Source organism: Tyto alba, unplaced genomic scaffold (genome assembly GCF_018691265.1).
Source record: "Tyto alba isolate M040663 unplaced genomic scaffold, T.alba_DEE_v4.0 Super-Scaffold_11, whole genome shotgun sequence".
NCBI classification, from domain to species: domain Eukaryota; kingdom Metazoa; phylum Chordata; class Aves; order Strigiformes; family Tytonidae; genus Tyto; species Tyto alba.
Window position 1 is genome coordinate 40211 of NW_024881273.1, and position 16746 is coordinate 56956.

Below are 16746 nucleotides of genomic sequence, written 5' to 3' on the forward strand. Positions count from 1 at the left end.
GACTTCTCAAAGGCCTTATTAACAGCAAAGAGAGATTCAGTCTTCTGGGAATCCCTGAATTCCCTTATAAAATGACCAGACAGTCTTTCCAGAGTACTTATGAAACTGTTGAAGTCTTCAGATGGAAAGAAGCTGTATTTTCTGATGTTAATGCTGGAAGCAGACTAGGACATCTCCTGTACCTTGTGTTGTTCGGTGTCATCACTGAGTATTATGTTTGGAGATTCTTGCTGCTCTCCGTCTCTGAAAACATCAATAAATAAAATGCAGTAAAAGACTGCTAGTCCCAGCAATATTGCCAACAAGTAGAGTCTTAGGCCTTAGCAAGGCTGAGAAGACAAGAATCATCATGTTTGTGAGACCCATTGTTTTGAGAGGAGCAAGCTTCAAGGTCAATTTCTGGAAAGCGGAAGTCCCTCTGTAGTCATTCTGTGTGTTGGTGCAGCCAAAATCTGAGACAGGAGAATTTCTGATGATTATTGAGATCTACCAAAAGAGCGAACGGCTCTCCGGCTTATGTTTCCTTAGAGTTATAAATGGGTCATTCCAAATCTGTAGTCAGTAATAGCTATGCTGATACCTTCTCTGTGGGTGGTCATACGATGCATGGGAGAAGAAAAAAACGTAGTAAGCTTTGATTGCTGATCATATGGCTATTTTTGGAACTAGAACCTTTATCTTAAACTCTCTTATAGCTTATATCTAGTGATGCTGATGGAGCCATTCAAAGAGCTGGACGGTTCCGTGTGGAAAATGGCTCTTCTGGTGAGGTAAGTGGCTAAAGATACTCACAGAAAGCTGAAAAAATAGTTCAGCTTCAGTTATTCTTCACCACTGAAAGATGTATTTGCAGCCAATTACTAAGAAAAAGGACTGGAAAAATGCTAAATAATAGAAGAATATAAGATTCTAAGAGGAAGCAGATCGTGGCTTTTTTTCCCCAAAAGTCTAGCTAAGCTCCTCTTCTAAGAGCATGCAATCTCAACAATTGAATTTTTTAAGGGAAAAGCTAGTATTTTGTTTAGTTTTGGTAACATTTTGCTCACCTGATCATGTTAGAAGAAAAATACCTATCTTATCAAATGAATAACGCTTTGCAGTCTCTAGGTCATCACTTTAGGTTGGTGTCCTGGTGATACTACTATGGTCAAACTGACCTTTGTGCGTTTAAATTTATTCTTCAGTGTGATGAGGTTATAGCTTCATTTTTTCCACCTTGGTTGTCTTTTGGCAGCTATGCTTATCTTTAAATAAGAGTTAAAGAAGCTGAGTGGAGTCTGAGAGTCACCCCCTCCAGATTCCTGTGTTGTTAAACTTGTGTGTCCCTGCAACTGCTTCACTGACACTTAAGTTTCTACTTATCTTCATTTTTAAATTTCCTTTACAAAACTTTTTCAGCTGTAAATATCATCTTAATATGAAAGAAAGAAGACCTTATATTTTTGAAATATAGATAAGGTCTTGGTAAGCTTATATTGAACTAATACAAGTTAACAGTAAGCTGTTACTGATCGTGTTTGCATCAGCACTGGGTGCAGAGCTTAAAGCAACCGAACCATTCTGCATTGATTCTCTGTGGGATCGTGTTCTTTACACTGCCTTTTAAGTTCAGCTTCATGCACTTCAAAAACTGATTAGTTTGCATCACAGAAAGATTCTCTGAGTGGGTGATGAATGGCCACGTAGTGAATGGATACGAAGAATGGCTTTTTCTCTGCACATGTTAATTCTTAGTGGAAAAGGACTCCGGGGATGCTTGGGAATTTACCTTGGCTGACTAATCTGGAAACAACACTGAAGAACTTTCAGAGCATGCTCTGGTTTAGCAAGGAGTCCTTATGTATTACTTTGGGAAAAACTGAGAAAATGAAACCTGGAGGCAGAATTCTGTTCATTAATTTTTATATTTTTAAGTTTTAAAAACACTGGTCTTCGAATTCCACATGGAAATAGCTTATTTTCAGTGGAATACTAAGCTATTACCCCTAATGGTGATACAATAAGAAAAGACTGTAGTGACTTAGAAAGAAAAGAGAAAAAACAGAAGAGAGGGAGAGACTTTAATTTCAGCTGTACAACAACTGACTTCAGAATAATTCTTTGCTTTTTAAAAAACTGTATACAGCTAAAACTCTTCTGGTGAATCAGCCACTCTTGATTGCCTTTTGCCTATATTATATACTCTTTTTTTGTTTTGTTTTGTTTTGTTTTTTTCCACTCAGCATTTGATCTAACAGTCTCCCAATTCCATTTCAGAATACAGACTACACTCCGGGTACCTGGCACAGAACAGACGTGCATTTGGAAAACCCAGAGTATCATACGAGATGGTATTTCAGATATTTTTTAGGGAAAGGTAATGATCTTTTTGCGAATGGATTGAAGCTTTGATCAGTGAAAATGCAAGGTAGCTTTGAATTGCTATTATTTAAATATGGAAAAAAAGTATGGTATTATTTTAGTATTAATACATTTTCTGTCCTATATAGAAAAGAAGTTATTTTTCCATGCGTTTTTAACCTGAAGACAGAGGATGGCTTTCTGTAAGCAGCAGAACCCTTGCTAGCAAAAAGGAATGTTCTGAAACCCTTTTTGGCCTTGAAGGCTGTAGATATCTGTTGGTTTTTTTGGTTTTGTTTTTTTTTTTTTTTTTTACACATCTGCATATAAATACACATTTATGTAGATAAGTATGTATTTTTACATGTGAATGCATATATTTACACATTTATTCATGTTTCTCTGTGTGTGCCCATGAGCAGGTGTGTCTGTGTCATCTTTATGGTTGATAATGCTTCTTGGTTTTTCCTAACAGTTCATCAGAATTATATAGGTACAGATGCAGAGAAGAACCCTTTCTTTCTGTCGGTTGTACTGTCTGACGAAAATAATCAGCGTGTCCCTCAATACCATTCAATACTTTGGAGAAAAACAGTAAGAAACAAATACTTAACTGCTGCTCTGACTTGTTTTATGTTTCCTTGTTTGTTTTGGATATGTTTATCATACACTTTTTGGCTTGCTTCAGGATTTCAGTATTTAATACATGTTTTCCATTTTATACAATAAGAACATAATTCGACCATAGTAGATAAACTAAAATAGCTTCATAGATAACATTATACTAAACTTTCCAACAGAAATCTGTGATACCGGATATTGTTCTTACCTGCAACTCTGTTATTTTTAGAAATGTTGCCTAAATTGTTCTTGATTATGTCCTGCATTCAGTTTAGGCAATGCCTTTATGCTGCTTTTGGGATTTTCGTTAAGAAAATAGGCAGGTGCGATACTGGTTTCACTAATATTGCTTAATGATTATTTTTTTTTTTTACTTTAGGTTCTGTAAGAGCCTTTTATCCAAGCAATTGATTTAACTCTCCTGTATGCATACATGGTTGACTTTTTTTTTTTTTTTTTTAAAGTAGTAGTTTGTAATGTCTTCTAGTTTCAGCAGCCCTCATACCACATGCCAAGTAAAAAATAATTTTGCTTCATCCATGACTCTTCACATTCAGGTTTTTTTGTGTGGGTTTTTTTTTTGGTTTGTTTGCTTGTTTTGTTTTTTTTTTTCTTTTTTTTTCCAAACCAGTATTAAATATGGCTATGTAAAAACTAGAATGGTTTTGTTCCTTGTTTTTTTTTACCTAATTTTTGTTATTATATGAATGTACAGAATTTAAATTTTAATTTTATTAAATTTATTTGAATGTACAGAAAGAGTCAGTATGTCCTGTAATATCTCTTAGCTTTTTTCTTTATAGGGTACTCAGAAAATATGTCTCCCTTACAGTCCCACAAAAACATTATCAGTGAAATCTATATTAAGGTATGTATTTACGAATCAGTTATTAAGATATTTGTCTGTATGCCTTTACTGTAATTCAGACCTTGTGTTCCATGGTTTTCATAATAGACTTATAAAACCAGTAAAACCAGGTTTGCAAATCTTGATCGCTGAAGGCAGCAGAAAGTGGTTTTAAAAGCCTGTGCTGGAATAGACAAAGCGACAACTTTAAATGTAGAAAAATTCTCAGCACTTTTTCTTCAGCAGAGGGACTGTTTTCAGGTTGATTGGAAAAGAGGTGCTAAGTGGAACTGCAGTGACTGAGAAGAAATATCTTTTTTAATTAGATAGACAATAAACAGACCTAAGGAACAGCAGATTTTGCCTTGAGAGGTGGTTATTATGTGGCCCTAGCAGGAGGAAACAGACAGGGAAGAAACCAAGAATTGTTTCTTCAGTTGATTGTCTCCGTGTCTCACTATGGAAGTGTTATAGGCACTGGCAGTGAAGCCAAGAAAATTCCTTTCCTCAGCCAGAGTCCATATGACATGCTCGTACTCTCTTGCCTCTTCTGTGGCAGAAGAGAATACAAAATGATCAAGCCCAACACCATTTCTATGGCTTTTAACATTATAATCGGCTGAAATGTCAGAGCGCCTATTTGCAAAGTGTTCATTCAAATTTAATCTGCAGTTTTTACCACCTAGTCACGTGGTGTGTTTTCTCAAATCCATCACTGACATTGTCTTCAGATGCATCTCCTGTAAGGATTTTACCTCCTCTAGAAACCCATAAAATGTATCTTCATTTACTGAACAGGTAGTGTGTAACAGATAAATAGGCAGTCTGCAGGTCTTCAACACCTTTGATCTGTATAGAGTATGAGCACATGTCTCTTGCTTGGTTGAATCTGGTCCACTGGATAACACTGCCAGTGCTGATGTGAGAGGAGAATTCTGGGAATGGGACATGTGTTGTGATGTGGTCAGTACCACCAGATCTGGATTCCTCTACAACTGTACAAGATTTCTGAGGGGCCACAAACTACTGAATTTGCCAGAGAGGCTAGCAGGCCATTGAGCCTCACTTCTTAATTCTTATTTCCTGGGCTGTGGCTCTAGTTTGGAGTTTCAAGATAGTGAGTTGAAAACACTTCAGATCATCTTCATCAAGATGAGCTGTTCTCACCTCTTCTAACTCCTACAGCACTGGTTTGAACAGTGTTCCTAGTTCGTCCGTACTGCATGCTGTACCTGCATAAGCACCTGATCTTCCACGTCTGACCACCAATCGCTGAAGTATCTCTTCCTAACATCCCTTCCTAACCCAGCCTCTCCCTCCACTCTCACCCGCTTACACGTTTTGGGTCAGGCATCCCAGAGCGGAGAAACTTTGTCTTCTGTTAGCTAGGGTCAGAACTTTTTAACTGAAACACCCTCGTATGTTCCATCCTGTGATGCTTCAGTATTTGACAGAGGAAAAAGCAGGCTTGTTTCAGACTTTGTTCCCCACTTCTCCCAGGATCTGTGCCACCTGCAGTCAGCTGGATAAATGTAATCTCCTTTTGCCCGCTTGGGCTAAAATCTTTCCTGACTATTCTTTTGCTTTTAGAATCCTCCAGTCTTCCCTCAGGCCTGATTGATATTCCTTTGACATTTCATCCTGTTCACAGCAGGTGTGAATCTAGGTACAGACTGTGTCAAAGAATTTCAGTTACAGTAATCAGCCTGTTTTTTCTAATTTAATTGGAACATTTTAATCCCTTTCAAAATGAACTAAAGCAAATCCTGTCTGCATTGTGATCTAGCATAAGCAATGATGGAAACTTGCATCAGATTTTACCTCGCTGTTAGTTCACTGTGCCCCAGACAGACTGCATTTGGCACTCTGTGACATGCTCTGCAGTTCTAGAAATTAATGCTGGGGCAAAAAAATGGGCAAAAATAACAGTAAATAGAGGAATATGAGTTAGGGAAAAATGCGATTAATTAGATATTTCTGTTTATTGAGGCAGTTGAGCTAGCTTCCTATTTAAATACTTTTTTATTTTCTGTTTGTGGATCTTTGGCGTGTGAATTCAATGATGAACTGCTCATTCTTCATTTGACTTCCCTTGAATTATTTTATAAGAGAGAGAAGAAAAGCTTACAAAATAGAAGAGGTTATTGAGTCCTCCTAAAATGCTCACAATGGTTATGTATAAAGCCAAAGTGAAGGGTGATGGAATAAAGCACTGTGTGTTATAAGTATATACAGTCAATTTAAACCTAATCTTCATGCAAGGTCTTACTAATTTCTGTTTTTAAAATACCAAAGAAGTTTAGGAAATCTTGGAGGTTAGTATTGTGAGGAAGAAATGACTATTCCACAAAACATTCCATGTAACAGAGGCTCTTTGAGCAATTCCTTTTGCAACCAGTTCTAACTGCAGCCAGTTAGTGGTTTAATGTTGAAATATAGACTTGCTATTCTATAAAGCAATATTTCATTTTCTTTTCAGTGCTATGAGTCTTGACAAATTTGAGAAGAGCCCAAGGGAAATTTTTCATCCTGAGATACAGAAGGTAGGAGGTGACTTCTTTTTTTCTTTTTTTTTTTTTTTCCCCTTTATTATTTTCTGGAGAAGGAAGTCATTAAGTATAAATGCTACTAGTTTGTTTCGTTCAGTAACAAGATAATAATGATGAGTAGGGTTACAGGATGCTACAAAGTAAACTGTCTTTATCAGTTGAACTGGCCACTTCAAAACAAAACTTATATATATACAGAGATGTTATAGTTTTATTTGTGTTATCTTTAATACCTGTGTGCTAAAGCTATTGTTTTGTTTACAGGATTTATTGGTTCTTGAAGAGCAAGAGGTAAATGTAAATTTACCACTCCTAGCTCACAGACCTGTTCAACGAATACAGCCGTGTATTTGCACTGCCATGCTTGTGACAACTTAGAAATCAATTGCTTATTGGAGTTAATAAAAAAATCTATTTATTTGCAATGTATGAGATGAAAAATAATTTTAAGCACCAACTTAATATATCATATTATTAGATCACCAAGTTAGTATCATAAAATCCATAATCTATGATCAAAGGTAAATTATTAGGTATCTGCCAATTGAGCACATACTGGAGTTGGTATGAAATGTATATTCCCATGTATAGGATGTATACAAAGGTATGTATATAGAAGTCCTTAGACAAAACAGTATTTTAGGTCTTTTGTTTGATTGCCTGTTTATCATATAATATTTGGGTTTATTTCTAAGGGATCTGTGAATTTTAAATTTGGAGTCCTTTATGCTAAGGATGGGCAGCTTACAGATGATGAAATGTTCAGCAATGGTGAGTTTTTCACCTTTTTCTTGATTGTTTTATTCATCTGAATAAAAAAATATAGGGTAGTGCCTACATGTGGAAGCCAGAACGGAGGTGATGGTTATGCAAGCAGTAGTTCTGTTATGTTTTCATGTTTGTGTTGGGTGAAAAATTGTAGTGTAGAGCCTTCTATTTCTATAAAAGGTTACTGTAGGAAACCTACTATTACAACTTGGATGATACTGAAATTTCTTTTCTAGAAATAGAATATAAAACATAAGATTTAGAAAAAGGAGGCAGTTGAAGGAGGTGACTCATGTTACCTTCAAAAAGTCATTGTTTCTAGTTCTTTTACATTTTTGCAGCATGATCGCATTCTTCTATGCGCTTGAACAGTGTCTTGGAGTTAGCAAAAGAGGTGACTGTCTAATGTCACATGATGATTCCTGTTCTACAAGGCAGGGATGCTGTTTCTGTAAATGTAGAAGGCTTGGATGACATGAGGAGAAACTAATTCAGCTGAAACTTTGATCCTGGTGTCCTGGACGCAGGACCTGTTCCTGTATTTTCATTATTTTTTTATAGGTATTCTATTATCACATGTGCTTTTCTGTTGTAATGTTTCTCCCCTCCACATGTAGAAACTGGAAGTGAAACCTTTCAAAGATTTTTGCATCTTTTGGGTGATACAATTACATTGAAAGGCTGGACAGGCTACAGAGGAGGACTGGACACTAAAAGTAAGAACTCATCTGAATCAAAAAAGGCGGGAGAGGGAGGCTGCAATATAAACATTTTTGCTTGTTGCATGCACATATTTTATATATTGTAGAAGTAATACAGTGCCAAAACAGACTTCCTTATGTGCATGCTAAATGCTTTGCTTCACCGGAAAAAAGTCAGGTTAGCTTACATCATTGGGATGGAATGCGGTTGAAGAAAAGTATTTATATGACCTGTATTTTCAAGGCGAATGGTTTCATTTTATATTGGAATGGGGTGAAGGTTAATCTGACATGTGACTTGCTTCATGATAGTAGGGCATCATGGCTTGAAGAAGAGTGTGTGATTTCAGGAGGCTAGGTGAAGGACATCATAGGTTTTAAGTGTGTAAAAATGCAGATTAGGTTGCAAACTTACATTTGGAGCCACATAAAACATATAGCGTGAACATTTTCTAAAATGGATCAGAAAAAAGGATGACTAAAGAAGGTTTGGTAGAAGGACCTGAAATATCTTTTGATCTTTAGAAAACCTAAAGGACATATTCCTGCTGAGAATGTTGTCTTCCCTTGCAGATGATACAACAGGAACCTGTTCCATCTATACAGTTTTTCAAGGGCATGAAATTATGTTCCATGTTTCAACCATGCTACCGTATTCTAGAGAGAACAAGCAGCAGGTACATGGAAATAAAAGTCTTAAGACTTTTGCTGTATTTTTTATCTCAATATTATGCCTAATGCTGAAAAATTCATGATGTTGGTTAGAAGATAATGCATCATGTTATCTCTAAGGTACAAAAGACACTTGCAAAGGTCAAAATTGATTGAGACATGATTGAGTATTCTGTTATTCAGATGACTTGTAGAGCTTCATTGCTGCATTTACAATTGGAAGGATGGAAATTAGACTTATGTGTCAATTGTCAGAATACTCACATATGTAACACACAACTTGTACTCAGGTAGCAATTCATGTAGCTTGAAAGAAAATCCCCTTGTGAGCATGTTAATGGGAAGCCTTGTGCATTTCCTCTACAGCACTGCCATTGCCCTCTCATAGATTGACTAGGTGGGTTCTTGGGTACTTGTTCAAATGTGCTGTCATCCATTGCTTGAACCTTCCTTGAATGAAAAATATACTTTATAAGCACATGTATTTACCTATACATCACACATTCATAATGATTTACCTAAAATTACTCACAAATTACTTGTTTTACTATTTTCTTATTTAAACAATAATTATACATTATGTATTATTATAATAATATAATTAGATGCTGCATTGTGGTTGGCTGCCAATCAGGCCTAAACCACGACATAATTATATTGTCCTTTTTTTATTTCCATGTCAGTTTTCTTATGCTTTTGCCTTGGATTGATGACAAGATCACAGCAGAAACCAGAGGCCAATCAGGACATTTATTGTTCTTAAAGAATAACTCAGTGTCAGGGTTTTTTTCCTTTTATTTCAAGTAGTGGATTTGCTTTTTTGGTGTGCTAGGTGTTCTGTGCCCAATTTGTGAATATTAATTATGGAAAATACAGGAATTATGAGTGCTTTGCTAACTTAAAGATATGCAGTAGCTGCTGTTCTAGCAGCTGCCTTGTGTGTGTACCATGGCATTGCTAGGTTTACTTGCTTAGAGTTAAGTAATAATTGTAAATTGGCTGGAATCATGTTGACCGTAATTTTTTTGTTTGCAGTTTAGGAATATTGTTTTACCATTCTCTCACAGAATTGTTAAGGTGTTTGTTTATGTCTTTTAAGTCATTGTGTCTGTTCTTTTTCTCTCTCTCTCTCTCCTTCCTTCTTTTTCTCTCTCTCTCCTTCCTTCGTTTTCTCTCTTATTCTCTCTTCTTCTTCCAGGTAGAAAGGAAGCGACATATTGGAAATGACATTGTCACTATCGTATTTCAGGAAGGAGAAGAGTCTTCTCCAGCATTCAAGCCATCCATGATTCGCTCTCATTTTACACGTATCTTTTTCCTTACTTTTTCTAGTGATTTTATTTTTTTTAAGATTAATATTACTTTTGATTATACCCTAAGACCTTCCTGCATGCTGATTATGGAGGTGAGAAGTATTTTAGAAAGACAGCTGCATTCTTGCGTTCTTTACCTTCACCTACTTGACTAGGAGTTTCTGTCTGCCTCATAAAACAATTTTTATGTTGAACCACTTAAAAGATAAAGTCAAAGCGAAAATGTGAATAAATTGTATTTTTATTGAAGGTATTTATTTGGATCACTTCACAAATTAAATTTCATACATTCTCATAAAATAGAAATGAAAATATTTCTGTTAGTGATGTGAATTAATTTGGCATTAGCTACTGAATATTTCATTTTAATGTTTAGATGCTGTTTATTTCAGATTAGTATTTCTCAAATCTTTCAGACCATAAACCACATATTCTCCAGATTTTCGGCAGTCTGTGTTTTTCAAACTTTTGCTTGAAAACATTGTAAAGACAATATGATTCCAAAAACCAGCTGCCAATCACTAAGCACTATTATGGGGTCACAGCGGTGATCCATAGATCCCAGTCTGGCATCTCCTAGGCTAGATTGAATGGAATGAAGAAAAACGGATGGAAAGAAGAAAACTCTTATTTCTATCTGTGCTCTGTTGCTGAGTTTTTAAAAATTGTCACAAAACTTACAAAAACATAATGAGTTGGAGGGGCAGATGTGCCCTAAATCCATAAGGATATGTAATCATTTAGGTAATTTTAAGTAATCTGCAGCTGGTTGATGGAGTAACATCACCTTCCTGATGTTTTCACTTGACAGTAGTTAGGGTTAAAGGTGTCCACAAGAAAACTGGGGGTTGACACTGATCTGTGTCAGATGTGATAAATCTCAAAGCACATTGGATCTGTACTAGCGCTTCATACTCACTTTCTACATACTAGATAACACCCCTTTTTTGTTACTTCTACCAGGGGACAAATTAGCATACAGGTATCCCACTGTGCTGTCCTACATAGCAGTGATAGCTGCTGTAAGGGTTTGCCATGTGTCATCTGTGGGGTAGGATTGAGTTACCCAAATAAAAGCATCCAGCACCAATTTAGATCTTCTAGCATATCTGAAATATCTGTGCAGGCCTGGTAGATACGACTCAGGGCCTACAGGTGATCTGTGCCCCTTTTGAAATAGCAGCTGGAGGCTGGGCAAGGTACTCTCAAGCATCTTAAACAGCTCTGGATGCTTACATTGAAATAATTGAATCCCATCATAAACCTTTTTTATTCTGCAGTCTCTGATAGTGCTGATCCACAGCTATGGGCAAGGATCTCTTTATTCTATCTGGAACAAACTCATACAACTAGTGAAGTTATTCAGACTTACACTTTCTTTGAGGACTGAAAACTTAGAGACAGTGTTAAGGAAATCTGTCAAAGCAAGAAGCCTCTAACTGATTCCATAAAAATATCTTGCAAGTCAACCATAAGGATTTCTTTGATTTTTCTACCCACATTTGCGCTAATTTATGAATTAAGTCTAATAATACATTTTTGTGTACTTGCACCTAAAATCATCCTCTCTTTTTCTTCTAATTGTGTTAGATAATTTATTTCATTGGAATTTTCTTCAGTGGAATAATCAAAGTTAAGAATCAGTATTTTGTTACCAACTAAAAGAATTTTTAATCACAAGTCTATGAAACACACAAAATACAAAACCTATGTAGTATCTTTTATGCTTCATGTAAGGACAAGAAAGTCTGTATTTGTGGTACTAGCTCAATTTTTGAAACTTGATCAAACACAAGAAAATTTTGTATGGGACCTCCTTTGTAAACAATATAATGTGTATAGTCTAGAATATTTTATATATTTACATTAATGAATATGTTTTACCTTTATTAAATCTGCAATCTGCTTCAGGAAAAAAAGTATATTAAACTACATATGAGCTTCATTAGTACTGGATTAACTTCCTTAACTGTATGGCAGATATTTTTGCCTTAGTGAGATATAATAAGCAGAATGATAGTTACAGGTAGGTGCTGATTGTAACAAGTAATTCACACTGAATTTCTGATTATTTAGAGATAATGGGAAAAGATTTTGTATTGTCCGTCTGTCTGTATGCCCGGAAGCCAGATGAATTTATGACGTTGAAGAGCAATATGGACCTGGATGTAAACTGGCTATGAATAAGTTGCATGTTTCTAACTATCAGAAGAAAGAAATTCTGGAACAGGCATAAACTAATGGGGCAAAACAAAACTACTTTTTAGATTAAATGTAGCAAAATGATGGAAGATATGCCTGGAACATTCATATCTGGTTAGATCAATGACATAGTGAACTACATGTGTGGTGAAAGTTAATTAGGTATAATGTTGTGAAAGCCATGGACTCTCGATCCTTACAGGTCTGGGTTTGGTTGTAGCTAAGTAAGCCAGTTCATTTTTAGGGATCTTAATAGAGTACGTGTACAGTTGGACATCACATGCATAAAACCTAGTGGAATTTTACTGGTAAATAATGTGTTCTTCATCTGGTTTCCACTTAGCCATGAGACCCTCACACTCGGAGGCATATGCTGTCCAACTCTGAGTCTGTTGGTTCTCACCAAAATCTGAAAAGCAAACATTTCTGCAGCCTCGTGCCATAGGCTTTGATGAACAAAGTGGCTTTAACTGAATAGTTAATCCCAACTATCATTTTGAGATTACTGGTGAGATGCCAGGGATATCTGTCAGTCTTGAAAAAGCAGAATGGCAATCGAATGTCATTGTCCAAGCCCGTGGGAGGGATTCACCTTGGGTTGAACCAAATAAGCAATAAAGAGAAATAAAAGAGCCACCATTTAGTGTGTGCTGCAGTTCTCAGTATGCGTAGACTTGCCACTGTTGTTTCTCCTGTACAAAGTACTAGCCATGTCTGTAATGATCCCTCTTCTATTGAAAGTATGCTAAGTCATTTACTATTAACTCAAAGTCAAAAGAAGGTCAAAAAGATATGGGAGAATTGTGTTCTCTTTTGGATATGTGTCTGAGGAGAGGATTGGTTAGGTTTGAAATTGCTGCCAGTTCAGATGCTGAAGTCTGTCATGGCTAAATAACTTATATTAGGAAACCAAAATGTTTGGTTTATCCAGCCCTAGAAAGGAAATGTCAGGGCATGAAACTAAAATTATACTTCAAACTGGAATATGCGTGTGTATCTACCACACTCAAAGCTTAAAAACTTAGCAAGAAGGAAGGGTGAAGTCTATGTGTTAGACTTTGAATGCAACTTTCTAATGGCTGTGTGAGGCTACATGACATCAGTTACTGTTTTGCAAAATTTCAAACTGTTTGCAAATCATTCTACACCACATTTGCAGGACGAAGCTGAAGGTTGGCAGCATTAGGTCTGTTCCTTTGAGGTAAACTACTAGTTAGCTTGCAGTGGAAAGAAAGGAACTTGGAAATGGCTTCCAGGAATAAAGAGTCCTTAGGTAGATTAGTTTTGCTTCCTCCTTGCTTGACAATTCCATAACTCTGAGGACTCAGGCAAATTGTGAAAGAGACCTGCAATACCCCGGAACTGATAATATGTCACTAGTGCTTTTTTTTTTTTTTTTTTTTTTGAATAACCTGTAATTGCATTTCTTTCTGTCCCTTCACCTTAGTCCTGCATGGGACTCTTGTTTCTTCTATTATTTTTTTTGTTACAACATTCTTCCAAGCAGCCAAAATTTCAGTCAAAAGAAACAGGGGATACTCTAGGCTTTTGAGACAAATTTTCCTTGTCTCATATGCAATGCCACTGTGAGGTCTGACACGGAATTTCTTCTTAGAATTAGTTTATATTTTATGTATGTTAATTATTTTCAGGTTTGTTGTAGTTTTCCCCATCCTAACTCATTCTGCTCTAGCCAAGGAACACTTCACACCCAGTGTAGTGATAAATGATTATTTTTTACCTGCATGGAATAACGTAGACGTAGGGCATCTCTGAAATTGTGTATTGAACCTGTGAAAACAGTATTAGAATGATCAATATTCATGCAAATGTAATACTGCACTTCAGATTGTATGTGCAGTTTCTAGACTTTCATGAAAAAAGACTGGATGAATCCATGAGAATCCATGTGACTCAATACCAGTCAATCACTGCTGTTTTTTTGAGCAAGCGAATTCTGTCTGGTTTGTATAACGGTAGAGATGGGTTGAATCTATAATTTTACCACTTAACTTGCTGTGACCTGTGTCAGCTGCACGTGCCACTTGGAAGATCTTTCTCTGACTGCTATCTTACAGTGAAGAAAATTGTGCAGACTATCATTTGAAATACTGAGGAATGATTACTTACCTTAAAGAAACTATGGCTTGCTTAGCATGTTGTATGCACAGTTTTTGTAGCTGCCATTTGTTCTTACTATGCTGGATTCCGTATGGGTCAAAAGAACCATTCCGTATGGGTCAAAAGTAAACCGTTGTTATTTGGAAAGAATCAAATATTTCATGCGTGTGGTGAATGAATAGGTAAGGTGAAAATCTAAAAGGAAAACATATTTTGTAGGCAAAGAACTGTTCTTTTACAGCTTTTTTGAAAAGGGCTAGATTTTGCTAGTGCCACTAAAAGCATTGTCAGTAGAATTGCAAAGTTCTATTGTAATTGTTAGTGTCCCAGTGTTTGTGTAAAGAAAGCAGAATTTTGCTTTAATGAATAATTCCAAGTGAATGTTTTGTTAGACCTGTGGGAGTTCTTACCTGAGACATACCTAGATAAGTTTCCAGTTCTTTCTTCTGTTTTGAATAGTGTCTATAAAAATGGTGGGGTTTGAATGTAACTTTCAATATAGATAAAGATTTGTTCTTTCAATAGGCTGAAAATATTTTCAGAAGAAAGTGTTCCTCTTTTTGGGCCTCCCCTTCCATCCCCACCTGTGTTTACAAATCACCAGGAATTCAGAGATTTTGTGTTGGTGAAATGTAAGTCAGTCTTTCTTTTGCTAGAAGCACTTTTAATAAGTTGAAATTCATGATGCTTAAAATGCAAGCACATTTTCTTGTGTATGCTGCTGTTCTGTATAGATTTTTTTTCTCCCCAAATCTGTAGCATAGATGGGATGTCAGTTTCATCAAATTGTTCCAGTCAGATTTACAAACAACTGAATTTCTATGCAATTATGCTTTTCAGGCTACTAGATACAAAGCGACTTTTACATTTGCAGAATGGGCAGCCATATTTAGCTTTGCATTTTCTTAAAGGACTTGGAGATCTGAAAATCTATAATGCTGTTTGATATTTAGTAGTAGGTGTTAGGTTAGCAGCCTGAAAATACAAGCTTTTCTGAATGCATGCTCCATAGGTGCCTTTCAGCACCTTTGAGAACTTTTTAATTCTGTAATGATTCAGTTCCAGTTTTCATTGACCCTTACTCGCCCTTCTAAATCAGTAAAAAAGAAATCTCAGAACTGATCATGATGATTACAATTAGATGCTTACCTGACAGGAACTTGACTAATAACTCATTTTGCATATTTAAATTGGTTTAGTACTTAGATTGATTAGCAGTTTGTCTTTACTTTTTTTATTAGTTAGGAGCTTATTGCAATGCCTTGTAGAATTCTCCTATTTTAGGCTTGAAGGACTATTCTCTAAAAAACATTCAGAAAGGAGGCAGCTCTGAATTACTAAGGGGAAAATAGGTATTTTTGTACAGAGGCAAACTAGAGTCAGTGGAAGTTGTAAGACAAAGTTCATGTAGGTAATGTATCTTCTTTTCCATAAAATTTTAGTAATAAATGGAGAAAAGGCCACTTTGGAAACCCCAACATTTTCTCAGAAACGTCAACGCACTCTAGACATGCTGATCCGCTCTTTATACCAAGACCTGATGCCGGATCTACATAAGGTAAATGTAAGTCAGAAGTCTCTGCATCCCTCACATTGGCTCTCCTGTTCTCACTAGTAGGTTGAATGTTCTGTTGCTCTAAAAGACTGTAGTCCTAATGAGCACTGAATTGCATACGCTAGGCTAAACACCTATTGTCATATAACTTGTTTTACAGTTATATAAAAGCTGACAGACAGTCCTTTCAGGATAGGACTCTTCGTGCATTTGTTTAAACCAGGTGTGAGGAGAAGCATAACATTGTCATGCTTTGTATAAGCTTACCTGGAGCAAGGGAATAAGAAAATTAGGCTCTACAAATACAGGTATTACTCTTGTCACCATAAAACCAGCACTTACTCATTCTATTATGTGGAAATTTGGATCCCTTTTACCCTTGGGTAACTGAGATAACTTTATTTTAGATGATGAAGTCATTCTTAAGGTAATTCTTAACTAACTAAAAAAAATTCAGTACTTCTAAAATTAGTGAGGTGCTGGTTTCTTCCTGCTGTTTATTTATCTTAGCTAAATAGATCTGCTTAAATTTTTGTCCATGTATTCATGTCCGTGGTCTTTGTTATGATTGTATAGAACACGACAGTGATAAACTATGACAAGTTGGAAAGTAAAGCGCTCAAAGATTGGAAGAGTTGCCATTTCTGTTCTGTGAGAAGCTGTACAGTTAGATTCATCGCCACAGTAAAATATCCCCCAAAAAGATAGAAAATTTAAATGATACCACATTAAATTAACTCAGATTAACAGATTATGAAAACTTTTGGTTCAGTTTAAAAAAGAAATGTTATCTGTTTTAGAACATGCTCAATAGAAGGTCATTCAGTGATGTGTTACCAGAATCCCCAAAATCAACACGGAAAAAAGAGGAAGCTCGGCAAGCAGAGTTTGTCCGACTTGGTCAGGTAGGATCAATTTAGGAGGTATGCACCTATATTTACAAAGACTGTGTCACTCCTTTTCTTAGAATTTGATTAGCTTGCAGAGTTGTCAGGACTTAATGCAGTTCTCTGTGGTCAGAAATAGTTTTGTTGTATTGTATTAGTTTAAGCCATGT

General features: G+C 36.1%; 1 protein-coding gene across 8 annotated transcripts in view; it reads left to right on the top strand.

The window, feature by feature from the left end:
• Window positions 1–16746, top strand: part of GARNL3 (GTPase activating Rap/RanGAP domain like 3) — a 57196-nt gene that overhangs the window by 16086 nt on the left and 24364 nt on the right. For 4 of the 8 annotated variants that reach the window (XM_042786773.1, XM_032982987.2, XM_032982969.2 and 1 more), the window contains 14 exons: window positions 696–770; window positions 2257–2356; window positions 2816–2934; window positions 3765–3829; window positions 6288–6351; window positions 6622–6648; window positions 7053–7128; window positions 7743–7841; window positions 8400–8503; window positions 9697–9805; window positions 11792–11837; window positions 14660–14766; window positions 15577–15698; window positions 16490–16594. In XM_042786773.1, coding sequence (XP_042642707.1) covers window positions 696–770; window positions 2257–2356; window positions 2816–2934; window positions 3765–3829; window positions 6288–6351; window positions 6622–6648; window positions 7053–7128; window positions 7743–7841; window positions 8400–8503; window positions 9697–9805; window positions 11792–11837; window positions 14660–14766; window positions 15577–15698; window positions 16490–16594 — 1218 coding nt within the window. Of the gene's footprint in view, window positions 1–695; window positions 771–2256; window positions 2357–2815; window positions 2935–3749; window positions 3830–6287; window positions 6352–6621; window positions 6649–7052; window positions 7129–7742; window positions 7842–8399; window positions 8504–9696; window positions 9806–11791; window positions 11838–14659; window positions 14767–15576; window positions 15699–16489; window positions 16595–16746 lie in introns of those variants that run through there. The other 4 variants (XM_042786774.1, XM_032982979.2, XM_032982996.2 and 1 more) reach the window with 2 other exon arrangements.